General features: G+C 37.5%; 3 protein-coding genes and 6 non-coding genes across 9 annotated transcripts; 2 read left to right on the plus strand and 7 right to left on the minus strand.

The window, feature by feature from the left end:
• Positions 1-604: 604 nt before the first annotated feature.
• LOC137934040 (large ribosomal subunit protein uL6-like) lies at positions 605-5,009 on the minus strand. The gene is made up of 3 exons (XM_068778235.1): positions 4,548-5,009; positions 1,062-1,184; positions 605-965 (listed from the first exon to the last, which is right to left on the minus strand). The coding sequence occupies exons 1-3, from the start codon at positions 4,908-4,910 to the stop codon at positions 879-881; spliced, it is 573 nt and encodes a 190-aa protein (XP_068634336.1). The 5' UTR covers positions 4,911-5,009; the 3' UTR covers positions 605-878.
• On the minus strand, positions 1,486-1,584 carry LOC137935576 (small nucleolar RNA Z266). Its single transcript, XR_011109277.1, has one exon. It is a non-coding gene; the product is annotated as a small nucleolar RNA Z266 (small nucleolar RNA).
• On the minus strand, positions 1,710-1,803 carry LOC137935572 (small nucleolar RNA Z266). Its single transcript, XR_011109273.1, has one exon. It is a non-coding gene; the product is annotated as a small nucleolar RNA Z266 (small nucleolar RNA).
• On the minus strand, positions 1,929-2,026 carry LOC137935573 (small nucleolar RNA Z266). Its single transcript, XR_011109274.1, has one exon. It is a non-coding gene; the product is annotated as a small nucleolar RNA Z266 (small nucleolar RNA).
• On the minus strand, positions 2,148-2,245 carry LOC137935577 (small nucleolar RNA Z266). The gene has a single exon (XR_011109278.1). It is a non-coding gene; the product is annotated as a small nucleolar RNA Z266 (small nucleolar RNA).
• On the minus strand, positions 3,136-3,234 carry LOC137935574 (small nucleolar RNA Z266). The gene has a single exon (XR_011109275.1). It is a non-coding gene; the product is annotated as a small nucleolar RNA Z266 (small nucleolar RNA).
• On the minus strand, positions 3,355-3,452 carry LOC137935575 (small nucleolar RNA Z266). The gene has a single exon (XR_011109276.1). It is a non-coding gene; the product is annotated as a small nucleolar RNA Z266 (small nucleolar RNA).
• Positions 5,010-12,303: 7,294 nt separating the features above from the next.
• Positions 12,304-13,844, plus strand: LOC137935407 (WAT1-related protein At5g64700-like). The gene is made up of 6 exons (XM_068780063.1): positions 12,304-12,449; positions 12,650-12,829; positions 12,905-13,154; positions 13,255-13,413; positions 13,491-13,642; positions 13,739-13,844. The coding sequence occupies exons 1-6, from the start codon at positions 12,304-12,306 to the stop codon at positions 13,842-13,844; spliced, it is 993 nt and encodes a 330-aa protein (XP_068636164.1).
• A 484-nt stretch (positions 13,845-14,328) lies between these two features.
• On the plus strand, positions 14,329-27,543 carry LOC137934377 (uncharacterized). Its single transcript, XM_068778664.1, has 9 exons — positions 14,329-14,621; positions 15,154-15,397; positions 15,523-15,672; positions 23,992-24,049; positions 24,307-24,399; positions 24,590-24,655; positions 25,581-25,672; positions 26,855-26,914; positions 27,004-27,543. Exons 1-9 carry the CDS (start codon positions 14,419-14,421, stop codon positions 27,253-27,255), a joined length of 1,218 nt encoding a protein of 405 aa, XP_068634765.1. The 5' UTR covers positions 14,329-14,418; the 3' UTR covers positions 27,256-27,543.
• The last annotated feature ends 22 nt before the right edge of the window (positions 27,544-27,565 follow it).

Genomic DNA, 27,565 nt, shown 5'->3' on the forward strand with positions numbered 1-27,565 from the left:
ACATGCAAATTGTCACGGTCGAGAGGTGACACCCCACTGGCGTCAGTGGCACCATATACTTTTCTACTTATTCCACCGTCGTATGATAAAAGAATTAAAGAAGATGGAGAGAACTCCAACATATGGAATTACAGGAATTACAGCTATCTTTACTGACTTCAGCTGGCCATGCAAGAACGAAAAGAAATAAAGCATATTCAAAGTGGGCACTCAGGACCGTCCAGAGTGTTCTTATCCTCTATTTTGTCCTGCCATGTATCTGCCTACTATTGTCGTTTTTTTCTTTTATCTTCCTCGGTCGCTAAAAAAGCTCTGTAACCAGTTATAGAGGAAGTTTATCAACTCTATTTAATCAGTTCACATACCAAGGAATCCGCATTTTTAATGAGTGAAATGATCCCCAAACATCTTTGGAACACCCTGAATCCACTAATCCAGCCAGGAGAAGAGTCCCCTGTAGAAAGGTACCAAATGTGTCGAAACATTTTGGCCTGGCCTCCCTGTATTTATGATGAATTATTCCATTGCAATCAGACGTAGAAGATTAAATGTAAACATGTAACTCTGCTTTTAGTGCACAAGTATGCCTCAACCCCATGAACCGTATTAAAAACACTTGGTCTTTTATAATTAGACAAGGTTTTTGACAGAATACTAAAATAATCAATTCATCAACCAACGATAGCACCAAGGATGCCAAAGAATTGTACAAAAACCACCACAGAATTCATGTAACCTAAAAGATTCTTCCTACACTGCTGTTTATGCATTAGAACAAGTTCTATAGGCCTAAAAAAAAAAAAAGGCAAGAAAAGACAAAAACTAAAACTCAGACGCCCCGCAAAACATATCAAAACATTTCACATTCACCTAATCAATTAATTCTCTTGAACAATGGTTCCCTTGTCGCTGACATATATACCATCAAGAAATTTCCTTATATCCTTGTTCTTGACGTGACATTTCTGTACACAAAATCAGGACAGGAAATGACTAGTAAGATGCATGCTCCAAAAATGATGCACAAAACAAGCACCTGGATTAGAGACACAAGGTATCACCTGGTTAATCAAGGCAGCAGATCTTGAAACAAGTTCAATATCATTTCCATCCAAAATAAGTTCATCCTTGACTTTCTCAGACCTAGTAATTGACACTCCATCAAGCATGTCTACTTTTCGTACCTGATGACAACAAAATGAAACACCTCAGTATGCATACATCAAGAAAACAGATAGCTGTGTTGATGTATACAACTTCTTTTAAAATAAGTTCATGTTAAGTTGACACAAACTTGCAAGAATCAAATATTGTGCAGATTGCTCTACTTACAGACCACTTTTCACCAAACTAGACACAAAAACCAATCAATCGCATACTGGGAACACTGAAGAGCATTTGAGATAATATCTCTAATTTCAGACTAAATCCTAAGACCCATTCAATCCATTTTACATCCTTTCTGTTGTAAACATGGTATAAATAGAGTGACAAGTCAGGATATTCAGTATGCCTCAAACGTTTAGTTCATTCAGGACATATTGCCATGTCACACATCTAATTGATTCATCATTCTTGCCACTCAAAGTAACCAAGTTATAATAAGCAAAAAAAGATAAAATGGATGCTCGAAAGAAGAACAGTTAAATGGATGCAACAAATTTAAAGAGGCAAAACTTGTTTAGAAACTTTTCCTAATAAGAATTTGAGAGTGGCATGTCAGGATATTAGTATGCCTCAAATGTTTAGTTCACGAGGGACATTCCTATCACGCATCTAATTGATTCATCATTCTTGCCACTCAAAGTAACCAAGTTATCATAAGCAAAAAAAGATAAAATGGATGCTCGAAAGAAGAACAGTTAAATGGATGCAACAAATTTAAAGAGGCAAAACTTGTTTAGAAACTTTTCCTAATAAGAATTTGAGAGTGGCATGTCAGGATATTAGTATGCCTCAAATGTTTAGTTCACGAGGGACATAGAGTCCTATCACGCATCTAATTGATTCATCATTCTTGCCACTCAAAGTAACCAAGTTATCATAAGCAAAAAAAAAATGGATGCTCAAACGAAGAACAGTGAAATGGATGCAACAAATTTAAAGAGGCAAAACTTGTTTAGAAACTTTTCCTAATAAGAATTTGAGAGTAGCATGTCAGGATATTAGTATGCCTCAAATGTTTAGTTCACGAGGGACATAGAGTCCTATCACGCATCTAATTGATTCATCATTCTTGCCACTCAAAATAATAAAACCGTAAATTGAAAAGATAACTAGAAATCAAGTATAGACAGAATTTCCTCCTCAGCCTATATAGGTGAAACATCTACAGATAATTGGCCAATAAAATTTCCTTAATCCAAAGACAAATAACATAAGGTTTCTATCCAAGGATTTACAAGGAAATCCTATGCCAATTAAGAGATGCCATAAAGAAAGGTGGGAGAGAGGTCAAACAGAGGAACTCTGACAGGCCCTCAAATCAATATAGCGTAGCAATGACTCAAAACGCTTCCACTGATCTGAAAGGCGATCTTAGGGGCTACGCATGAGATTCATTCACAGAAGGAACCTGGCAGCTAATGACTAGAAAACTAAGCAACCGCAAATGAGATTTAATTTTTTTCACCAGACACAGTGTCAAAAGTTCTTAACCCTATTAAGTATATAAAATCCAAGAAAACTAAGATCACCCACCAGAAAAAAGAAATAAAAAAAATAAAATAAGAGTGCCAATAGATCTCCTCAGGCAGGTCCACCACGGCAAAGCACAAGGAGTGGCAAACATTCAAAGTAAGACATCAACCGCAAAATTAAACAGTCCAAGCTCATACGGTGTAAGGAACCACAGTGCCAAACATTCAAGTAAAGCATCGACTATAAAACTAAACAGCCCAAGCTCATACAGTGTAAGGAACTGCAAGCAATAATAGGCACCATAATGTCAAGAATATAATAACACAGATGCTAACACAAAGGAAAAGGCTAGAAGTGCAAAAACTACATACAAACCAATACTCAGTTGACTTAACAATATATTGAATATAATACAAAGCTCAAAAAAATTTGAACATTAGTAAAAAATAAAATTCCCCTTTTGCACCCTTTTCTTTTGTAAACATGGTATAAATAGAGTGACAAGTCAGGATATTTAGTATGCCTCAAACGTTTAGTTCATGCAGGACATATAGCCATGTCACACATCTAATTGATTCATCATTCTTGCCACTCAGAATAACCAAGTTATCATAGGCAAAAAAAAAAAAAAACAATGGATGCTCAAAAAAAGAACAGTGAAAATGAATGCAACAAATTTGTTTTGTTTAGAAATTTTTCCTAATAAGAATTTGAGAGTGGCATGTCAGGACATTAGTATGCCTCAAATGTTTAGTTCACGAGGGACATAGAGTCCTATCACGCATCTAATTGATTCATCATTCTTGCCACTCAAAATAGCCAATAAAATCATAAATTAAAAAGATAACTAGAAATCAAGCATAGACAAAATTTCCTCCTCAGCCTATATAGGTGAAACATTTACAGATAATTGGCCAATAAAATTTCCTTAATCCAAAGACAAATAACATAAAGTTTCTATCCAAGGATTTATAAGGAAATCCTATGTCAATTAAGAGATGCCACAAAGAAAGGCGGGAGAGAGGTCGAACAGAGGAACTCTGACAGGGCCTCACAGCAATATAGCGTAGCTATGACTCAAAACGCTTCCACTGATCTGAAAGGCGATCTTAAGGGCTACGCATGAGAATCATTCACAGAAGGAACCTGAGAGCTAATGACTAGAAAACCAAGCAACAGAGAATGAAATTTAAAAAATTTCACAGGACACAGTGTCAAAAGTTCTTAACCCTGTTTGGTATATAACATCCAAGAAAACTAAGATCTCACCACCACTAAAAACTAAAAAAAAAAATGCAAGTCCACCAAGGCAATGTGCAAGGAGTGTCAAACATTCAAAGTAAGGCATCAACCACAAAAGTAAACGGCCCAAGCTCATACAGTGTAAGGAACTGCATGAGATAATAGGCACCATAATGTCAAGAATATATTAACACCAGATGCTAACAGAAACACAAAGGAAAAGGCTAAAAGCGCAACAACTACATACCCGGACCAATACTCAAGTGACTAAACAATATATTGAATATAATACAGAGCTCAATAAAAGTTGAACACTATAAAAGATAAAATTTCTGATGACAATTTCACAAAATAAAAAACCGAAAACGCTCGACAATCTTACAGTTATAGAGATAGACCCTAATTATCCAAATTAATTCCTATAATAACGGTAAAGATCTAAAATGCATGTTCGCCCTTTCGTGAACATTATTTCATAGATCAAAGTAGACAACGAATAATCGCCTATCTCACAATCATATAAGTTATAAGTAGACCAAAAGCCCTTCAGTCATGTTAGGCGTAAGATCTCAGGGTATGTCAACATTAAATCACGAGTCAAAACGATCATAAAGAACATAAGATAAAATATAAAAAATCCCAAAATACTAGTTAGAGAATGTTACCCTCTTCTCGCCGAGAAAGTTACGAATCTCGATGCTCTTGCTCGCGTTGGTGATACTAGCGTTAATGGGAAAGTGCGCATATACAAAGCGCAACTTGTAGCTATAGCCCTTAGTCACACCAGTGATCAGGTTGGTAACATGACTGATTGCAGTTCGGATGGCAGCCATGGTCTTCCGAGATCCAAACCAGGCATCGACCTTGAGTTTCTTCCCACCCTCGATCAGCTGGAAGTCGAGGTTGAGATGCTTGAAATTGCGGGTGAGCTTCCCGCGGGGGCCCTCTACCTCGATGATCTTCGCCTTTACTTTCAACTTCACACCGTCCGGGATGTCCATTGTCTGCGAGGCCAAGATCGTCTTCATCTTCGCTCTGCTCTCGCTGTGTCGCCCTCCTCTCTCAAAAAATGGCGACTGCAGAGACGTAGCTGAAAACCCTAAGTGGGGGTTTTTATAAATAGTAAGGCGTATTACAAAAAAAGGGGGGCAAAGCAAAACCCTAAGTGGAGTCCGCTGCTGTGAATACCTTTTAGAAATCCACACGCGAGTGAAGCCCACCTTCCGGCAATTGCACCGCATCCTTTCTCGTTGATCCCGTGGGACCTCGAACTGACGGTGCTGATGTATCATAGGGAGACAGACAGACCTTTTAAGGGTAGAACTGTAATTTCACAACCCTCTTTACGTTTTTTCTGCAAAATCATGAAAACCCTCTTTACATTTTTTCTGCAAAATCATGAAACTGTGAAAGACAATGTAGAAATTTTATGGATTATATGAGCGTTATAAAACCTAGACTAAATCAGTTAGCTGAATTAGGTTGTAATATCTTATCACTAATTCATGTGGGACTATTCCTTAGCATTCCTCTCCTCACGTGTGGATAATTTAGGTAAAATACCCACATATTAATTGGTTGCTCTAATACCATGTTAAATCGGTCCTAGGCCTTATCTCAAAAATGACTAGCTACTTAGGAAACCTTTTCAGCCAACTAATAAATTCAAGATCTTTTATCTCACTAATCTATGTGGGACTATTTCTTAATAGTAATTTTTCTTCATGATTTGGTAGCGAGGTGCCCTGCCCTACTAGACACTATAGTGGTCCTTTTGGCTATGTTAGGAACACGAAAAGTGGAGAGAAAATAAAAGGGAAGATAAGAGAAAGAGAAAAAAAAAGAAAAAAAAAAGAAAAAAGTTTATTTTCTTTTGTTTGGATGCACATGGAAATTGAGAGAGAAAATGAAAGAGAAATATAGTTTCTCTTATTTGGATACATGTTGAAAAATGAAAATGAAAAGAAAATTAGTAGTATTTAAAAAATTTGATGATTAAAATTTATTCTCGAGTTTCTATTTCTTTTCTTTTTTTCCCAGATTTCATCACTTTGTGAGAGAAAAATTATTAACTAAGTGAGAAAATAATTTTCTCTCTTATTTTCTTTTCTCTCAATGATTTTTTGTTGCCAAACAATAGAAAATACATTTCTCTCTCCATTTTTTTTCTTTTTTTCTTTTTTTTCTGTGGGTTCCAAACCGGCCCTTTAAGTCGAGGTTGACCATACTAGTGTAACCCCCCCTCCAAAAATCACCTTCACATACATTTATAGTAGCAAAACTAAGCACACAACTTAAACCTTTAGAAATATTTTGAACAATTTACTAGGAAATCATGTCTAAACCATACAAGGATTTGTAGTAGCACCTCACTAAGCACACTAGTCCTATACACAAGAATGTGATTTTCAATAATGCCTACTTATACAATGACTTATGGCATAGTAGTAGTAGCTCCATAGAGGTTTCTCAACCTTTTCACCTAAGCCACTTTGATAAACGATTTCAAAGTGCAAAGGCACAAGTTCAACATTCTCGACCAAGTTCGATCAAAGTATTTCAAAGCAAATACACATTGATACTTGGATTTAGGTAATGCGTCCCCAAAATGTTCAATGCAATATAAAATAATGTATCATTTGAATTTAAAGTATGAGAACAAATATACTTAGTTTAATGAGGATTGCCTTTTCGAAACTCAAATCCAACTCCAAATTTGATTCCAAAATATGAGTGTACTTTGGATTGATCATGAAAACTTTACGAGTCACGAGAGGTCAAACTTTGGGCGAAATAAAATTAAATAGCTAATTCTCAATGTTTGAAATTGATTTCTTGAGCTTAAAAAGATAAGTTTTGTCCTTTTAAGATCTTGTTGAAACATCAATTGAAAATCACTATAAAACGTTTAATTATTGTTGTGATGAAGTACTAATTATATCGATATACAATTTTGGAGACCTATCTTGGCCAAATTGAAGTTTCAATCTCATTCCACATTTTCTGGAATGTGACATTCAAATGATTGTTGATTGGTTGCATCGACTTCATTAAATTATTTTTTTCTTCTCTTTTGTACGTTTCACTTCTTTGACTTGGTAGTCTTATCATATGGGTGGACAAATACAAATTGAAACTTTTATCTCTCATATGGTTAGATGGGATACTATAGTTAGTTGGCATAAACTACTTCTCTTCTGTAGGCTTGACCATTCACGTGTCTTAACGAAATGAACTTCTTAGAGTCTTTTATTTCCTTTGCTCAATCAAATGAGCAATGTCCTAACGAACAACTCTACCCTACTTTTTGTGTTGACCTCTCTTGTCCAATTGGACAATGTTACTAGACCATTCATTTGTTGTGTTTTCTCACATGAACTACTTGCTTCTTTTTTATATGGGTCATTTAGTCAGTTCTAGACTGGTCAAATAATGAGCTATCAAAATATCTTTGAGGCTTTTTGAGTTGCAACATATTTAATGTCTATCAATAGTATCTTAAGTATTTATTGTCAAAAAAATTATCTCAATAATGATGTTGAGACCAACAGTCAAATCTCTCGCCCTCCTTGTTTTTGTGTGGTGATAAATAATCTCTTCCACCTTTGTTAAGAAAAAAAGGAGGGGCATAAAAATTCTTGGCCAATGTCCTTTACATATATGGAGCCATCATCACCCTACTAATCTTGTGCCTTGACAATGGGGAGAGCTATATCTCCTCGACATGTACAAAGACTCCCCTCCTCAACGCCTCCCTTTGACCAACCGTTCAACTAGTTAAAAAGACGATTCATGTTAAACCAAGCTTGGTCACTTCGATAGGTTAATAACATTATATTATATTATTTTATTAGATATAGTTTGTATCACAGATACCCAATTAGGTGATTGTTTTCTTGTTGTAATATTTTACATTAAAAAATAAAAAATACACAACGAGAGACTTTCACCTAGACCATGGTGTTTTATTATGGACTTTCACCGACTTGGACGCTAGAAAACTTGGGTTTGTAAATCTCGTTGCACAATTGAGTGTGAGTAAAAGGAGATTCACCTAAAAGCCAAAATAGAAGAGGCAAATGCAACCTCAACGTCGATGGCCCACTCTTGAATCCATCGAATCACCAGCCAATTCAGTGGTATAGGTAGGGGTGAGCATTGGGTTGGGTTTTACGGGGAATCTGATTTGACTCAACCTGAAAATCTCAGGTTCAGGTTTCACCTTGAAGTCAGATGGGGTGGAAAAAAACCCATTGGGTTTTGGTCTGGGAGAAGTTTTCCCAAACCTGATCCATAGGGACGAGATGGAAATATAAAACAAGGTAGGTACGGGGCAGAGATGGGTTAGATTATAAGTCGGGTTATGGGGATGAGATCAGATTGGGTTACATTTAAGTCGGATTTACGGGACATGTCCAAGATGGGGTTGTAGAGATGGTGTTCGAGACAAGGTCGGTTTGACATTTTGGATCTTTTTTGGTTTATTCAAGTTCGTATTTTTGGGTTGGGGTTCTGGGTCAAGTTTACGTACAAACGATCTGATCTTCTGGAAGTGATTGGATATTCAGAATCTGATTTTGCTGGTTGCCTTAATTCGAGAAAATCAACATCGGGATATGTTTTCTTATTAGCTGGAGGGGTCATTTCTTGGAGAAGTGCAAAACAATCTTTGATTGCTACTTCTACTACAGAAGCAGAGTTTGTAGCATGTTTTGAAGCGTCATCATAAACTATATGGTTGAGGAGTTTTATTTTAAGGCTTTAAATTGTTGACATAATTTCTAAGCCATTAAGGATTTATTGCGACAATTCCGCAGCAGTGTTTTTGGCCAAGAACAATAAGAGCAAAAGTTGTAATAAGCATATTGACATAAAGTTTTTAGCTATTCGAAAATATGTCAAAGCAAACAAAGTGGTTGTGGAACACATCAACACCGAATTAATGATCGTTGATCCGTTGACAAAAGGTCTACCACCCTTTGCTTATAAGGGATATGTTGAACATATATGACTTGGTTCTATTAAGTAATTTTTGTAATTGAGATTCCCTTTATATTTGTATTGCAATTTTGTCAACGAAAAACTCCATCAAGTTCATTTGCGTCTTCTCGTATTTGGTTGTATACATAAAGTTTAGAGAATGAAAATATAAGGTGATCCTTAATAAGCATTATGAAAATTTATTCATAAATACATGTGCCACATAAGGTTCTCATTCAAATGAGACAATTGCATTGTAATACCATGAAAGTAATACTTGATTTAAAGGACTTACCGCTACGATTCATGTAATTTAATCTTATTTGTTTTAGTATAAGGATATTATATCTATGGAAAACATTATTGAAGATGTATCAATAATCAATTATACATATTAAGTACGCATGGGCCAAGTGGGGGAATGTTATACGGTTCGATTTCTCTAACCATAAGTGACCCGTCGTCTTCTCTGACCCATCATCGTCGTCAGTTGGTGTTTTCCATTAAAGGTGGTCGCCGGTTACAACCTTACAATTTCTCATTGATTTGGTGGTCTTCTTTGATGGAGAGGAGGCTATAAGAGGGGGTCTGGTCTAACTAAGGCATGCCTCGACGTTACCATCTATGAGCCTTAATGATAGACGAGACAACGCCGTTCACTCTGTTCACCAGAGACGAAGACGAGACGAGACACACCGATCACCGGAAAAAGAAATCATGTTAGGAGGTACGATTTTGGTTTATGAATTTCATATATGCTTTCGAAATTCATTAAAGTTTTTATGTAAATCTAGTTGCACACTTGAGGGTGAGTAAAAGGAGATTCACCTAAAAGCCAAAATAGAAGAGGCAAATGCAACCTCAATGTCGATGGCCCACTCTTGAATCCATCGAATAACCAGCCATTTCAATGGTATAGGTAGGGGTGAGCATTGGGTTGGGTTTGATGGGGAATCCAACCTGACCCAACCTGAAAATCTTATGTTCAGGTTTCAAGTTTCACCCTGAAGTCGATGGGTTTTGAGTCTGGGAGAAGCTTTCCCAAACCTGATCCATAGGGACGAGATGGAAATATAAAACAGAGTAGGTACGGGGCAGGGATGGGTTAGATTTAAGTCGGGTTATGAGGATGGGATGGTAATGGGTTAGATTTAAGTCGGATTTACGGGACATATCCAAGATAGGGTTGTAGAGATGGTGATTAAGAGAGGGTCGGTTTGACATTTTGGATCTTTTTTGGTTTATTCAAGTTCGGATTTTTGGGTTGGGGTTCTGGGTCAAGTTCGAGTTCTGAGAAACTTGATCCCTAACCCCGACTGTACACACCCCTAGGTGTAGGGCACCAAGCCTTTATAGAGCGTTAAGAGGACAAAGTCACACCTGACTTTCCCATAGAAATTCTAGACATGTTTTAGAGTAATGAGGAAAGGTCCGGCAACGAAAATCAAATTTGATTAGAGAACCAATGTATAATAGTCTTTTCGGGGATACTTCACCAACAACCCACTCATTTGTCTGAGCTAATCAACTATTTTCTCATTCTCGGTTCTTTCTCTACCTTAAAGCTTGCCACAATAATAGTTTACTGGGCTGCAAGTGCCATACATGCACTCCAAGTAAAGAAAAGAATCATTTATTAATCCATTTTTTTTCTAAAGAATGCGGTTCTCTTTGTCTCTTGCATTCATCAGATCATTTTTTCGCCTCTATAAAATATAATGATCCTTTCACCTCCACTCACCTTCCAACCTGTCTTCTCCTTAACCCACTACCTTACTCTCCCTACTCCCCAAACCCAGGATGTCCACCACCTCCCACGCCGAAGAAGAGAGCAGAAAACACCTCGATCATGACATCAAAAACATGATCACCACTCTCACCAATCGACTCACCAAACTCCATTCTATAAGTAAATCTCGCACGACTGCCCACGGCGACGATAACGACGATGACGGCCGTGGCCTTAGAGTTGTGACACTTGCAGGTACCAACGAAGGAGCCACGATGCATTCTGGGTTTGATAGGAATGTAGCAACGTCTGAAGAGCAAGACAAGTTGGGTGCTTATGTTAACAGTAACTTCCAGGCGGTGAACAACTCCATCTTGCTTGGGGGAAGTTACAAAGCAGAAGACCCTGGTGTTCATATGGTGATCAAAGAGTATGGGAGCAAGAAGGAGAAGAAGACGGACAAGGGGGGCACGGAAAACAGCAAAGAGGCGCAGAAAAAAGGTGTAGGAGAGGAATAGGAGGAATACTTATTTGCAGCGATGTGTTTCTTATAGCTTGCAATATTTGATTTTTAGTAATGAGAATAATTCCAAAGACTAGAGAGCTTTATGGCCTTAATAGGGTGATTAGATATTGTTGAGATTTACTTGATGAAGCTTTCAACTAAGTACACATAGAATGAGCATCACCCCTACCACTTGGAAACTTGAAGACAGTCCATGAACTTGTAGGATTTTCAAGTCTGGTAACACCCCCCCACATATGAGAAAATATGTGGCCATACAGTGGAAAGTGCAGCTAGCTTTAATGAACAATTTATACTGTTATCTTTATCTCTGTGTTCCTACGTTATTCTTACAGACAAATGGCATTAAATTTTTTCTTTGATGCAAACCCTTGCAGAATCCCACTTACACTTATGCTCATACATGAATCTTACTTTCTTGTCTACAAAGAGACTTACATATCACATCTAACATCAAATAATCTTGTCGTCTCAGCAAATCCTAATCCCATGGTATCATTTAAGAAACAATGAGCACATTGAAACCGATGAAAGATGAAGTCACATATCAAAAGCACACAAAATTAATGCAGAATTATCACTTGAGCAGAAGCAACATCAATCAGAAACAAATTTAGATTGTTGAATCATGATTCCAACACAAATACTGTCTTCTTCAGAGAATGTCGATGGTGAGATCGTAAATAGCTGCAACAAGCAGGTGCAACTGACAGTCATAGCAGCAAGTCTTCAAACTGCAACAACATCAAACCATCAATTCTTCTAATAGTAAAGCCAAGGAGGTATTGGCAGCTCATATGACAAATTTGATGGTTCCACCAAAGCACTAATTTTCAAATGTGGGAACGATACCTATAATATGGTTCCAACATATTAGAAATGGGACTGATACCCACACTACCACACCCTCTCACCAGATGGGCTTGCAATGTAAATTGAGATGGTGAAGCACAAACAGACAGGCTTAGGTTCAAATAGTTATGCACAGAATTGGTTCTTGTTCCTCCCAGCGCATTAACCAGTGGGCAGATGTGGCATATGCCATAGATGACAACGAAATCCACCAGTAGCTATTAAAAAAAATGTTCTCTAGTAGGGGCTGAGCTGTTCATCTCTGCCACCCGAGAGCTTCCGATTTCCCAAGTCAAGGATGGGAATAATCAAAGCCAGCACGCCTTATGTGTTCATGATTCTGGTGCAGGTTGCTTATGGAGGTTCAAATATCCTTTGCAAAATTGCCCTTCTGAAAGGCATGAGCGTCTTCGTCTTCATCCTCTATCGGCATCTCATCGCCATGTTTATCCTTGGGCCACTCGCTTACATCCTCGAGAGGTGACTTAAGCTACTGTTGTCATATTTCGTACAAAAACCTCTAATTCAACCTTTGTCTATTTCTTCAGTTCAAAGAATTTTAAAGTTTTTATGAAAATTTTGAAACCTCAACTCTGTCAATGGCAGAGTTAAGTTTTGAAAGAGCACAACGAATTGGTTCTTAGATTCTTCCGTTCTAATGGATACCATGTGAAGTGTAGAAAACACTCTGGAGCTCTTTCTTTTTCAGTTCTTGTGAAGATCTTCTTGCTTGCAGCACTTGGGGTTACAGTGCACCAGAGCCTCTACTACGCTGGCCTTGACTTTACGTCCGCCACTGTTGCCACTGCCTTGAGCAATGTCATTCCAGCTCTGACATTCATCCTGGCAATTTTACTCAAGTAAGAAAGAGACGCAGGAAGCTGATGAACAGAAAAAAAAAAAAAAAAACTTTTAAACATTTAACCCTCTTTCAGGATGGAGAAACTGAAGATTAGGAGTGCAAGAGGGCGTGCTAAGCTTCTGGGTACAGTCATTTGTGTTGGCGGAGCCCTCATTTTTACGTTGTGGAAAGGGTACCTCTTCAAGGGAATCGTTCGAACCCCATTAATTGATGTTCATGTAAACGATCCTAGTAAGCCCAGCCACGGTAGAGATGATTGGATCAAAGGCTCTGCTCTTATACTGACCAGCTTCGTAGCTTGGAGCTCATGGCTCATACTCCTGGTTACATCCTTATTTCATGGTTATCGTATCTTACCCTTTATTTAACCATTTGAATCTTTCCTTCTGACGTGTTTTTTCAATCGACTTTGTGTATCTCCAGGCGATGATTTACGAGGTTTATCCTGCTCGATTGTCTATAAACTCTTTAATATGTTTCTTCGCCTCAGTTCAGTCCTCCATTCTTGCTCTGGTTTTTGAAAGAAATACATCGTCCTGGAAATTAGATTGGAATGTGCAGCTATTAACTATCATCTACAGTGTTAGCATCCCGTCTCATATCCTTCCAGAAAAGAATAACATCTGTCAATTCCAGTAACTGCTATCATCAATTTGCAGGGAACGGTAATATCAGCCCTTACATATTACTTGCAAACATGGTGTGTAAGCGAAAAGGGCCCTGTTTTTGTTGCCTTGTTCTCTCCTCTACTGGCTGTTATCGTGGCAGTCTTCTCAGCCTTTGCTTTCGCAGAGCGGCTCCACTTGGGCAGGTCAAGATTCAGTTTTTATTTCTATTCGCAAGTGCAGTTGCAGGTTATAAATTGTCTGCTAAGAATTTTACAAACCAGTTAATGATTTTCCTGCAGCCTGATCGGTGGAGTGCTCATAGTTGGTGGGCTTTACTGTGTATTATGGGGCAAGAGCAGGGATCGTCATGGAGCAGAGGAGACTGTAGATGATCAAATTGCTTAGTTTTTAATGTCGATAACTTCCAATGAGATGTGAATGTAATTCGATTTCTTTCAGTCCATTTGACAGTAGCAGTCACTGTAATGCAATTACTGATTCTCGCTTTTAATCATTTTACGAGAAAAGAAACTGAAGGGAATCGATGTTAAAAAATCGAGGATTCGGCTATCTGTGTCTGCAACCAAAGGTGGTCAAGTCCTGAACTTGTTGAATACTCATCAACTTTTTTATTTTTGTATTCAATTTAAATCAGTTTGTCGCAGCTGCTGCTTGAAACCTTCTTCAGTTTCGAGTCGAGATTCGCGTTATCAGAGAATCCCAGACATATCGGGCGCATAATATGGGCCTTGGATGAACCCAAGATCCGATAAAGTTTCGGCCGATACACGATTAGGGGTGTTATTGTCATTTAAAATTTCCAGAACAATCCGACAAGTTGGTAAAATTGGTAAATGAGCTTCGGCTTTTGCCATTTCACGGTAGCTGAAAAAGCCCTCCTAAAACCTTTCTTCCCCCAGAAAACTGCAGCGTTTAAAGGCGCAGAGGCCGACACCAGAGGGAGAAACAAGGACGGTCAATGACGATGTGGAGGCTGAATTCTCTCCGATCTTTAGAGCACGTTTGCTGGTCCGCCTCGGGTGCTCTCGGACGAGGCACCTGGCTTCTGCCGAACCTCCATTCTGCCCCTAAGTCTGGTCCGGTGACCTCATTTCTTGCGCCTTTCTCTACCTCCCTTCGACACATCCGCTCCAAAACCCATCACGACGACCCGTCATTCAGGTTTTTTCTAATTTATTCGAGTTTTTTCGGTTCCTGCGATGAGGATGCGAAAGTAACTTCAGAATACTTTTTTCAAACAAACAAAAAAAAGAAACTTTAGGATACTGGCAGTTTTAGATGTGCAAATTTTTTATATTTGGAGTCTTTTTGTTTGGGAGGACGATGGTTTCGGTTCAGTTACATATGACAATACTCTAGATTTAGTGAACCAAGGAGGCATATCAAACACTAAGTTTAAGAACAATATAAACTGTGGCATCGGAGGTATCATATTTCCACAGTCCTCTTGTGTCTATGGACAATCGTGCCGATTACTTGAATTTGGGGAAATACTTGTTAGCGTTGTCTGCTTAAATGTTCCAGAGATTTCTTCGCAATTTCTTCATTTGAGGAACATCACTAAGTTTTCAATTTCATTTGTTACTTTTTTTTTCCCAAGAACTAGATTTTCAAGAACAACAGGTACTTTTCACATTTCTTTATTTTTTATCTTCTGGTGTTTGTTTACTGATATATTTCTAAAATTGGGAAGGTATGAGGTGACTCCGCCTACTAATTGGGGCATAAGGATTGTCCCAGAGAAGAGTGCCTTCGTTGTTGAAAGATTTGGTAAATATCAGAAGATACTTGACGCTGGAATTCACCTTCTTGTCCCCTTCGTCGACCGAATTGCTTATGTCCATTCACTGAAGGAAGAGGCTATTCCAATACCAGACCAGTCTGCAATTACTAAGGATAATGTCAGCATTTTGATTGGTGGAGTGCTTTATGTCAAGGCAGGTATTTGTGGTTCTAATATTTGTTACCAATCATATTTTTGGTTCTTTTTAGAGAATATGTGTACCTATATGTGTTCCTTGTAACTTTCAGGGGAATATTTGACAAATTTTCTATGTGACAGATCGTGGATCCCTTTTTGGCATCATATGGTGTGGAGAATCCAATGTTTGCAGTTATTCAGCTTGCACAGACTACCATGAGGAGTGAATTGGGGAAGATTACGTTAGATAAAACATTCGAGGAAAGAGATACCCTGAATGAAAATATTGTGGTAAGTTCGATATGGTAGATTGTTAAGCCATACATGTAATTTCTAGTTTTGAGCTATCTTGGAGGTTTAATTATTGCTAGTCAACTTGGTAGTTTTAGTCTAGGTAAGGTATGTTTCCTGCTGAATTTTTTGAATGAAATCAATCTTGATAAGCTTGCACTGCAATAAATAGTTCCATGGTTCATTCCATTGAATATGGTGTGAGTGACCAATTCTTTTTGTTTCCTTTCCCTCATTTTTGGTTCTTAACATCTATAGGATTGTTTAGTCGGTGGTTTATTGCCTGAGGATATTGATCTTACGGAGTTGGTTATCTTGCCAATATAAGCATGAACTTTTTCTTTACGTGAAGTTTCTCAAGCATAAATAGCAACTTTAATGGCGTGTTGGCCTCCAAGTGTATATTTGACATGGTATTGTTTAAATGTAGATAGTGATGAAATTTGTAAGGAACAAGTAGATAGTGTTAGTATCCAAAAAATGTAAGGTTTATTTAGTAAAAAGGGAGTGTAAGAGGGTGAAAGGTCATTAGGTTTTAAGTTGAAGGTAAAATAGTCTACAAATTTGAACTTAAGTTGATACTGGAATTTAGGAAAGAGTGGGTGTCTAAGTTAGTTTAGGAGTGTCTAATTTTAGAATTTAAGTTATGCCAAAATTAGTTTAGGAGTGTCTATATACTGAGTGCCTAATGAACGTGTGGTATGCTTTGACAATACCTAATTCTATTCCTGAATTCTCTCCTCTCTCTTCCTCCTGAATTTCTCCTCTCTCCCTCTCCTTTCTTCTTTGTTCCTTACTCTATTCGTCCATATTTTCTTGTTTCTCTCTCCCTTTTCCAGCCAAGTTACTTGTGAAAAACCTTGCTTTTTACTTCAGAATTTTTTCTGAAAGTGAGTGGCCAAAGTGCTTCTTAACTACTGTAATGCCTTCAACCATCCCCACACATGCACAACTAAGACAATCACACTGATCTTCCTTTCGAGCAAGAACATAGAAGGATTGCTATGGCTTCTATAGAAACCGAATTGCACCACTACTATACTGAATTTCTAGAACCATGCTCTGGACTTTGTTTAAGTCCATATATAGGCTTTTAACTTACATACTTTCCCTATCTCCCCCTGAGTAACATACGCAAGAGGTTGTTCCATATATACTTCCTTTTATAGATCACTATACAAGAAGACATTTTTCACATCAAGTTGGATGAGAGCTTACCTTTATTAACTGGCAGAAAGACAAATAATGTACCAATGTAAGACTGGCATAGGTGAGATGTCCCAAATACATCAATACCAAAGGTTTGTGTATACCCCTTTGCCACCGGCCTTGCTTTGTGTTGTGGAATAGATCCATCAACATTATATTTAATGGTGTACGTCCAACAACATCCCACAATAAATGCCACGTTCCCCTAGACATTAAGGTATCATCTCATCATCCAAAGCCTAAAACATCCTTCATTGAACAAGGAATAGTGGAGGTAGACAAGGATATGGCAAAAGATTTAGAGGATGGGGATAAAAAATCAAAGGACACATACTTTGAGATTGGACGGGAACTACAAGATGTTTTACTGTTTCGAAGTCTGATGGGTAAATCCAAATCTAACAGAATTGGACCCATAGGCAAAGAGGAAGATGGTTGATCTAGAGGAGAGGGTTCAAGAGCTGGAGCTTCTTGAGGCATAGTTCATGGTAATCCACGGTGAGGGTGTTTGCTATAGACTTGAAGAGGTGGAGAAGGACCTATGGCTGGTGCATCCAAAACTGCTACACGAACAAGACTATCAATAGGGGATCAAATGATATAGGAAACTCAACAGACGATGCAAAATATGGAGTATGCTCAAAGAAGGTTACATCAGCTGACACGCATGTCTTTCTCAAATAGGGTCATATAACACTTGTACCCCTTTTGTTGATGAGAATATTTTAGAAAAACACACTTGACAGATCGAGGTGACAACTTATTTGAGAATTACTCAACATGTGCATCCGAATATATAAGGGACGACATAAAAAAAGTTACAATGAGGTTTTAAAACATGTAGAGGAACCTGGCCATGCAGAACAGATGAGGACACGTGATTAATTGAGAAATAAGAGGTAAAAGAGCATCTCCGCAAAAAGATTAGGAACATTCATTATGTAATAATAAAGTCTGAGTAACTTGAAGGAGATGTCTGTTTTTACATTCTACTATCCCATTTTATTGAGGAGAATATGCGCATGATGTTTGCTGAGTAATACCATGGGAAGCACAAAATGATGCAATTTTTTTATTGAGATACTCATATCCAATATCAGTATGAAAAACATAAACACAAACACCAAATTGATTCTTTATTTTATTAAAAAATTCAGGAATATATCGAATACTTTAGATTTTTCTCATATAAGATACACCCAAGTTACTTGACTAAAATCATCTATGAAAAAATAAAATACTTGAAACCAGATGGACTTGGTACCTAACATGGACCACACACATCAGAATGAATTAAATTCAAACAAATTGGTGCTACAATTAGAACTAACTGGGAAACTTGTTTGACGATTTTTTCCCAGTTGACAGGACTCACAATCAAAAGAAATACATAATGGCAAAGAAGGAAAGGACTAGCACAACTTAACTGGTGATGGATGCCCCAAGTGTAGGTGCCATAAGTATGAGGAGTTTGTAGTAGTAAGTGTCGTAGCTTTGGGAATAGAAACATCATTCAGCAGGTAGAACCCTCCCTTCTCATACTTGGAACCAATCGTCCTCTTTGTTTGCAAGTTCTAAAAACACAAGAAACAAGAGAAATGGTTACTAAACAATTTAAAGACTTAGGGATGTGACTCACAGACAAGTGGTTGACTGGAAATTCAAAACAAAGAGAATAGAATTGAAAGATATTTGAGGAGTGGGATGTATAGTACCCTCCCTCTAAATTGGAGAGGTGGACCCATAAGCTAAAGTAACTTGTATGAAGGAGAAGGATGCATAGACTGAAATAAGGAGGACATACCTTATATATGGCTAGATGCCCCTGATTCAATGATCCAGGAGGGAGAGTGGGACATATTCAGTGCAGTCATACCTGCGCTCGCTATTGTCGCACTCACTGAGGATGAAGGATCAGACTCAATGACATAACTAGTAAATGGTTTAGTCAACTGGCCAAGTCGTTGTAGTAGTTGCTGAATCTCATCAAGTGAACTAGTGTGAGAGGTTGCATCTTTGTCTGTGACTATGGAATTGGAATAGGTAGGTTTACCAAAAAATTTCTAACACTTGTCAAAAATATGTTTTGGTTGACATACCTTATGTGTCTCCTCCTGAGCAACATACCCTGGAGGTGCTTCATATAGACTTCCTCTTCAAGTTCACCATATAAGAAAACATTTTTAATATCTAGTTGGAAAAAGGATCACCTTTGATGGACTGCAACAAAAATAAGCTTATGGACAAAGGACAAGCGAGCAACTAGAGAAAAAGTCTTGAAAACATCCACACCAAATGTCTGTGTATACCCTTTGGCAACAAGACAAGCCTTATACAGTTCAATTGATCCATCAAAGTTATATTTAATAGTATAGATCCATTGACACCCAATGGAGATAAGTCACAACTCCCAAGTCCCTCTATCAATAAATGCTTCCAATGAGTTTGCAACAAGTCATCCTGTACTGAAGAAGGAATGGAGCAAGTAGATATGGACAAATCAAACTTATGATAGTTATCAAACGAGGAATCAAAGGGGTACCTTTGCGAACACCTTTCCGAAGGGCGATACGAAGGTGCAAATCACTTACCTTAGGATTAGGAGACGATGGAGAGTCACGGTTTGATGTGACGAAGGGTCTGGATCAAAATTAGTTGGTTGCAGTTGGCGCTGGTATACCCACAATGGTTTTTCAATAGGAGCATCTCGTGAGGCTGGAGCACAGTCATCAACTGGAAGAAGAATAACCACACTAGGTACAAAGGGTTCAGGTGGAACCGACTCAGATTTAGTAGATTCAAAAAATGAAACATCCTCAAAGGTAACATCAGCAAATACAAATGTTTTTCTTATAGACGGACAATAACCTTTGTACCCTTTCCGTGTTCAAGAAAACCCCAAAAATATACCAGTAATAGACCATGGAGACAATTTATCCTTGGACTGATCAAATACATGTGCAAAGCATACACACCGAAAGACCTGAGGTGACACTAGAAACAAAGGTGCAGTAGGTAAAACAATCTCAATAGGAATCTTGCCATCAAGAGCAGAAGACAACATTCTATTTATCAAAAAGTATGGAGTAAGAACAACACCCCAATAAGGCTTAGGTACATTCATGTGAATCAGCATAGTGCGAGTTACCTCAAGTAAATGACGATTCTTTCCCTTAGCAACTCCATTTTGTTGTGAAGGGAAAACACAAGAAGTTTGATGAATGATTCCTTGTGATTGACAAAAAGAGTCAAATTTATGATTCATAAACTCAAGACCATTGTTTGTACGCAAGATATGGATAGAGGTTGCAAATTGATTCTTTATTTTATTATAAAATAGTTGAAATACATCAAAAACTTCAGATTTTTCTTGCTTGAGATAAATCAAAGTATATCTATTGATATCATCAATAAAGGAAATAAAATACCTATGACCAAATTGAATAGTCACAGGACAAGGACCCAAAACATCTAAGTGGACAAGCTCAAAAAGTTTACTTGTCTTATGAGATGAAATAGGAAAAGAGTTCCGCTGATGCTTGCCTAGCTGACATGACTCTCATTGAAAAGTAATACTTGGAAGGAAGATCTGGAACTACTTGAATAAGTTTCGCTGGGGATTGGATGACCAAGTCTGAGATGCCACTAAAGAGGTGAATCGGCTGTGTGTAGTACATGTAAAGTATTGTTTGGGTTGTAGTTGTCCAGATAGTATAGTCCCCCTCTCTCACAAGCGGAACCAATCATCTTCCTTGTCACAAGATCTTGAAAAACACAAATGAGTTGGGTAAAAAGTTAGATAAAAATTATTCCAAAAAAAAAGTTAGAGAACAATTTATAGACTTAGCCACCTGATTGACAGACAACAGATTTAAAGGAGATTTTGGAACTAGTAGTGCAGGCTTAGGGGAAAGAAAAGGTGCATGGGTAACATTTCCCATTGTTTGTACTAGTGAAATTGACCCATCAGCAAGATTAACACGCTTTAAGAGAACATACTCCTCTTAAGTTAGAAAATAGTGAGGACATACTTGACATGTGTTTTGTGGCACCGGAATCAAGAACCCAAGATGAGAATGAGACGCTGAGAGTGCAGACATACCTATAGGGGGAGTTGTATGTGCCAAGGATGCAGAGGGAATAGATAGTTGTGCCATACGTTGGGAAATTTGTTGTTGCTGTTGTGAGATCTGTTGTTGTTGTTGAATTAATTTCTGTAATTCATTTGGAACACCAGGTGGGATTGTAGCTTTAGACCCTAGTGTTGTACCTTCATGTATAATAGCATTTGCCTATGCTTGGTTCTCAAATTTTATCCAACATCTATCTAAGTAATGATTGGTGTGTTTATAGTGAATACACTTATGCTCAGATTTACTATCTCCTCGATCACATCCTCTACCAGAATTATCTCTACCTTTGCCTTTACCAGTCCCTGTGCATCCCTTGGATGTATCAGTAGAATCAGATACTGTAGCTGATGTATTAAGGGCAGTAGTTTCATCCACTTTAGTATCTTTTCCAGCTCTAGACACAACAGTCTTTTCAGCTCTCTATACCCTATTCAAGGTAGTAAAAAGGTTAGTTATTTCATCTGAGGCCAAAATTTGTGCCTTTATGCTATCAAATTCAGCACCAAATCCATCTAAAAATTTTGTCACAAGAAGTTGACTTTGCTGTTTTCGGGGTTCCCTTTCATCCGTAGTAAAAGGATGAAAGACATTAATTTCCTGTCAGATACTCAGAAAAGAACTATAGTAGTCTATCGCAGTTCTATTACCCATTTTAAGCCAAAAGCCTCTGTATATAATTTCTAAACCTTGGAAAGATTGCTCTCTTGTCCACAAAGAGCTTCCAAAGACAACCACATAGCCTTTGCAATTTCAAAATTCATAACTTGGCTCCTGATATTAGATTCCATGCCATTGACAAGTCAAATCCTCACTTAACTGTCTTCAGCCTCCCAATCATCATCCTGAGAAACTGGAGGGTCATCTCTAAAAAAATTCAGTTTTTTCTTGCCCTTCTAGTACATTCTAATAGATATGGACCAAGTAAGGTAATTATCACCATTCAACTTTTCAAAGGTGATAGTAATAATATCGTTACCATCTGGATTAGGTGACTCCTTTGTTGGAGTGTAAACCTCACTAGAGTCAATCGTATCAGATATATAAGAATACCAAACAGATCAAATATACCAAACAGATCAAATAAACCTTCCAAGAAGTTCCAAATCAACCGGCTCAAGTGGGCCCCACAATATAAATCATAATTAGGGCAGATATAAGATGTGCACATATAAAAATCCAACAAGGGGATCAAATTTAAAAGATAAAGTGCATTAGAACCTGTACTAGGACTGACATCAGCAATCGCTGTTCTGGAACTTTGGCGCACACCTCTAGATTAGCATAAAAAAATCCTCTTTTGGCAGTTTATAACATCAAACTCTGTTCTTAGAACAGTAGAACCAGTAACCCTAGGGTTATGGTAGAAAGAAAAGGAGAAAAAATTGAATTTTTACTAACTAGTAACTGAAAAACTGGAAAAAGATCCTTTCTTTATATAGACATCTGCTTCAAAGAGGAGAAAAAACTTACTAAAATCCTTCCTAGATGCAATCTATTGCTCTAATACCATGAAAAAAGTAAGAAGAAGGAAGGTTGAAGAGAGAGAATGAGAGGGAGAGAAAGTGGAGAAGAGAAAAACTGAGAAAGAGACTGAGATGGGGGACCTGCACGTCCCCCAGCCTCTATTTATAACTTAGGGTTGAGAGGGTTGGGTACCATTTACATCATTGCCCCTACTTTAAGTGAAAACCCTAATTCTCTATATTTCCTATTCTACATGTCTTCTTTACATCAAATTTGGTCCATAGACATAGTATGGCATGTAGAACTAGATTACATCAAGAAATATAAATAATGAAAAAATATAATGACCAAAATGCCCCTGTTCTTGTTTTTCAACACAAGCAATAGGTTATGGCAGGAAGAAAAGAGAAAAGATTTGAGTTTTTACCCTACCAGTCAAAAACAAATTTTGGAAGAACTTTCAATAGGGTTGCTGAATGAAGAGGAAGAAGCAAAAATTTTTTTTGAAATTCTCTTCCGTTTTATTAATACATCTTCTTCTTCAAAAAAAAAAAAAAAGAATGAAGAGGAAGAAGCAAACAAACTGAAAAAGATTTGTCGATGACTCCCTTCACTGCTCTGATACCATGTAAAGAAAGAGATTTGAGGGAGAAAGAAGAGGAGAAGAGTTGACAGAAGAGGAAAGGGAGAAGCAGCCTTGGCTGTGTTGGAGTTTCTGCCAGACAAGCACGAGCTCCCTCTCTTTTATTAAGGGTTTAAGTGATAATTACAAGAAGGATAAAAATGCCCTTAGTTAAAAAAACTCATATAACTCAAAGAATACAACTCTGTTTTGAATGAAACTTGAAACATAAGAGTTTAATGTAATTATCTAATTAGGATAAATCAGAATATGGGAAATGACTAAAATACCCCTGGATTGGTATTTTAAAACATACTTTTTGTGAACTCACCTGACAAAATGAATTATTATTATAATTATTTTTTTGCAGTTTTCATACTCAATTACAAACAAACCAAGTATCTCCAAAATTAAGCAGCCATGTTAAATAAAAGCGCTAGTTTCCAAAATTAGCTTATTCTTATATATATTTGCTTTGCCATGGCTTGACTATAAAGCTCTAATTTCCATACAGCACAAGAAGATGTGGCTATAATCAGCTTGGATGAATTGGTAGATAGGTTAATGCATGCATACAATTTAAAATGATATGACGTGTTTTCATTGTTCTTTTTCTTTCTATTGGCCTGTTCTTGATTTTTTCCACACCAAAAGAAAATTGTGACTGATGGATTATTCAATTCACTTGCTTCATCCTGTGCTCAGCTCTGAAATTTTGGGGAAAATGTGTTCCCTATCTATTGATCAAAGTTCGGCAGCATTTGGTTGGCAGTTGATTTTATGTAATGTGGCAGCACATGTTGCTCCATAATGTCTATGTTTCCATGTACAGAAAATATCTCTAATCATGTTTCTCCTTTTTTTTGTTTGTGAATTGTATCCACACTGCAGAAAGCAATCAATGAAGCTGCCATTAACTGGGGTCTTCAGTGCCTGCGTTATGAGATAAGTAGGGATTTTATTCTAATTGTATAACTTTTTAATGGAATATCTTTTTTGAAATTGTTCTGGTACTGCAAAGAACTAGAAATAGGTAATTGCTATATTAATTATAAAGAAATATATAATATATGTTAAAAAAGTATGGACTGCATTGCATACATACAACTGGAGGGTTGTAAAGAAGAGTTTTATTGGTGCGTAAAAAGGTCAGATTAAAGGTTTATGTGTTGATATTTGTATTAACAGCCTTGGTTCTGCTTGCAGGGGATATATCTCCTCCTCCTGGAGTTAAAGCTGCTATGGAGATGCAAGCTGAAGCAGAACGAAGGAGACGTGCTCAAGTTCTTGAGTCTGAAGGTGGATTTGAAATTGCATTTGTCCATTTCAACTTGTTAGTGGGTCATTCAATTAAAAGATGGTTATTGTAATGAGACAGTTTTATTTAATTGTGCTACTGAAATATTGTTTATGCATTTTATATATGTATTAATCAAATTATCTGTAATAACAAGGATGATGATGGGGATCCATTTTTATATTCAAACAGGTGAGAGACAAGCGAACATTAATATTGCAGATGGAAAGAAAAGTTCTGCTATCCTCGAAGCTACTGGTAAAATATGTTATTTTGTTGTGTATCAGTTTAACTTAAACAAATGTGAGTGGTTAGGCTATGCTTGTTTTATAGTGCTTAGTAATAAATGTGGTAGGACTTTGTTGAGATCATCCAGATTGTGCTACTGTTAGGAAGCATAGAAGAACATGAATGGCATTACATGTGTTCTGACAAAATTTTTTTGTCACTGTGTGTATGTTTGTGCGTGTGTCCATGGGGGGGCAGGGCAAGATGCAAGATGTGCCTTAGAGTTTAAATGTAAATTGTGTCTCATCTTGTAAATATGGGGTAGCATGAAGAGCGGCACAAAATTTGCATTGATGATCCTATAAAGAATCTGTTGTACCTGGTTTATTTCATTCAAAAGAATCTTAATGGGCTGTTATAATTTTGGGGTTTGGCATTCTTTTCTGACATTGCTTATAGATTTAGTTCCTGTACGTGAAGGTGATTATCCAAAATATTGTTGTTGTCAATCCAAATATTCTTCATGATACATTAATAAAAGACCCTATGTTGGCACTGCTCTGTCTGTGAATGTTTAAGTTTGTTCTCCAGAGCTCAGTGCAGATTGTACCTGGTCACTGTTCGGTAGTCCTATTGTATCATGTTATTCTGCCTTTTACTGCTTTTCTGTATGATGGCCATGAAACCCACTTAAGTGTCAAAGTGTATGACTATTTAATTGGTAGCTTGGATGATTCTTCGGTTGCCATTATCTGCATATAGCATTTTATTTTGAAATGTCCTATATCACATTTTGAGTTGAGAAGTTTTTGGAAATAGAGTGAAAATTTTGAAGCATTATATCCTGAATTCATGAAAGCATCTTGCACTTGTAACATTCAGTTGCTAGCTTCATTTCCTTTTCTTTCTTGTTTGAAATTTGTCTTAACTGCCTTGTATATTATCAACATTGCAGGAGAAGCTGAAGCTATCATAGCCAGATCGCAGGCAAGTGCAAAAGCAATATCAATGATTTCAGAAGCTATAGGATCAAACGGAGGTGTTGAGGTTATACTCCTGTGCCTCTTTACATTTGCTTATCACCTCTGAACTTATGGACTTAGTATTAGTGTCTTCTAAATCTGTAAAATTCTAGTTTAAGAAGGAGAAAGAGATACAGGAGAAGAAAGCAAGAGAGAAAGAAGAGAGACTTTAGGAAGCTGATGCGGGAAAAAGAGAGGAAGCAGATAATAATATCACTTAAGTATTAAAGAATGTAATGTTACAATAATGCCCCTCTATCTATAATTCCAATCAAATAAACGGTAAGCTAAATTAACAAACCCGAATATGATAGATTAGATAAAAACATGTCCCAAGGGCATGGTTGGCATTGCCAAGACTATGTATGAAGATATTGTTAGTGGAAATAGTCCTACACAGGTAAGTGTTGAAAAAAAATCTTGTGATTATTAGTTAGGAAATGACTTCCTAACTTGGCCAGTTAAAATTGGGATGAACTTGGACTGAACTTTGGCATGGTATTAGAAGAACGAACTTTGACGTTGTATTTGAACAGGATGTCAGCATTATTGGACCTAGTTTATGTCCACGTCTCAGATTTGTTGCTCATTTGTATGAGCCTGGACATGAGGGTACTTGGTGGAAATAGTCCTAAGTGTTAAATTTTCTGATTATTAGTTGGGAAACGGTTTCATAATTTGGCTAGTCATTTTGGGATGGACTTAGACCTTACTATAACAGATACTGACGCATTGGTGATGGGTGGGGATTCTGGGGCAACAAGGTATTGTGATGCAAAATAGCATAAATACGAGCATATAATTTGTTACACATACTGTTTCGTTACACCTAGGATTAGTGAATACATTATATGCCCAAAGATGCCAAGATTCCATACTTCTGTCTTCAAAAGTTGTTCCAATGCACTTCAACCAAGCTCGTTAGTTGTTACTCCTATAAAGGATTTTCACTATATTGAGGATTTCATGATATGTTGCCTCCTTTTCTATGTTGTTTCTGTCATTAATCAGATGGAGAGCTTTTGACATTTGCGGTTTATTTATTTATTACATTGTAGAAGAGCTTGTGAATGATGGTTGATACAGCAAGATCACTTGTTATTAATTTTATCTACAGTATTTCTGGCTTCAAGGCTCTGATGAGCTTTAAGCAACAGCATAGTAGTTTGTGTTAGACCAGTGCTCAAATGTGTCAAACTTTTTGCAGGCTGCGAGTCTGAGAATAGCTGAGCAGTACATCCAAGCATTTGGGAACATCGCTAAAGAGGTCGCTAGTTGTTTGGGATCTCTCAGCCATGGTCAGGTTTTAAAACATTTGTTGTGGGTAATGAATTCAAAATTTTCCTTTGAATGCAGGGCACTACCATGTTGCTCCCCAGCACTGCTTCTAATCCTGCCAGTATGATGGCTCAGGCCATGTCAATTTACAAGAGCCTAATCAACAGTGGCTCAAGTGGTCGTCTACTTGAGGCATCTCCATCTGAACCTGAAGGCAGCCCCTCTGGAAAAGTTGAAGGCAAAAGCATGACACCCAATGTGGGGAGTTCTGGTTCATTTGATACTGATCTAGAACCAGTTTTCTCACTCCAGCGCCCAAAAAATAAGTGAACTTGACAGGGTACCTGCTATTAGGTAGTGAGCTGCCTCAAACTGGAAGCATTCGATTTTGTATTCAACAATTGTTTTCCCTTCTACAATTTTGGATGAAGAACACGTTCTCCTGTGATCTTAGGTGATACAGCCCTTCTTTTCAGATTTTGGTTTAACCATCGCAGTAAATTGTTGTCAAGCGGTAGGTTTACATTGTTATTGTAACTGTATAACCAGGCAAACAAAGGTGAGTCTCATAAGCTTAACGTAGCTTGTTCACTGATTTGTTATCTTTTCTACGAAATATATGTGACCTTGAACCTTGTTC

The sequence above is a fragment of the Aristolochia californica genome, unplaced genomic scaffold (genome assembly GCF_029961685.1).
Source record: "Aristolochia californica isolate CCGP_79_NKW_82.1479 unplaced genomic scaffold, dmAriCali1.0.hap1 SCAF_6, whole genome shotgun sequence".
Lineage (NCBI taxonomy): Eukaryota > Viridiplantae > Streptophyta > Magnoliopsida > Piperales > Aristolochiaceae > Aristolochia > Aristolochia californica.

Bases quoted from the DNA above. Each gene is read 5' to 3' on its own strand.
- LOC137934040 (XM_068778235.1), bottom strand. From the start codon at position 4,910: ATGAAGACGATCTTGGCCTCGCAGACAATGGACATCCCGGACGGTGTG. The intron at 1,185-4,547 runs GTAACATTCTCT...TGTTGTCATCAG, and splicing joins ACTTTCTCGGCGAGAAGAGG to GTACGAAAAGTAGACATGCT. The intron at 966-1,061 runs GTGATACCTTGT...TTTTGTGTACAG, and splicing joins CTGCTGCCTTGATTAACCAG to AAATGTCACGTCAAGAACAA.
- LOC137935407 (XM_068780063.1), top strand. From the start codon at position 12,304: ATGATTCTGGTGCAGGTTGCTTATGGAGGTTCAAATATCCTTTGCAAA. The intron at 13,155-13,254 runs GTTACATCCTTA...GTGTATCTCCAG, and splicing joins GCTCATGGCTCATACTCCTG to GCGATGATTTACGAGGTTTA. The intron at 13,643-13,738 runs GTCAAGATTCAG...ATTTTCCTGCAG, and splicing joins GAGCGGCTCCACTTGGGCAG to CCTGATCGGTGGAGTGCTCA.
- LOC137934377 (XM_068778664.1), top strand. From the start codon at position 14,419: ATGACGATGTGGAGGCTGAATTCTCTCCGATCTTTAGAGCACGTTTGC. The intron at 24,400-24,589 runs GTGGATTTGAAA...ATATTCAAACAG, and splicing joins TCAAGTTCTTGAGTCTGAAG to GTGAGAGACAAGCGAACATT. The intron at 25,673-26,854 runs GTTATACTCCTG...AACTTTTTGCAG, and splicing joins GATCAAACGGAGGTGTTGAG to GCTGCGAGTCTGAGAATAGC.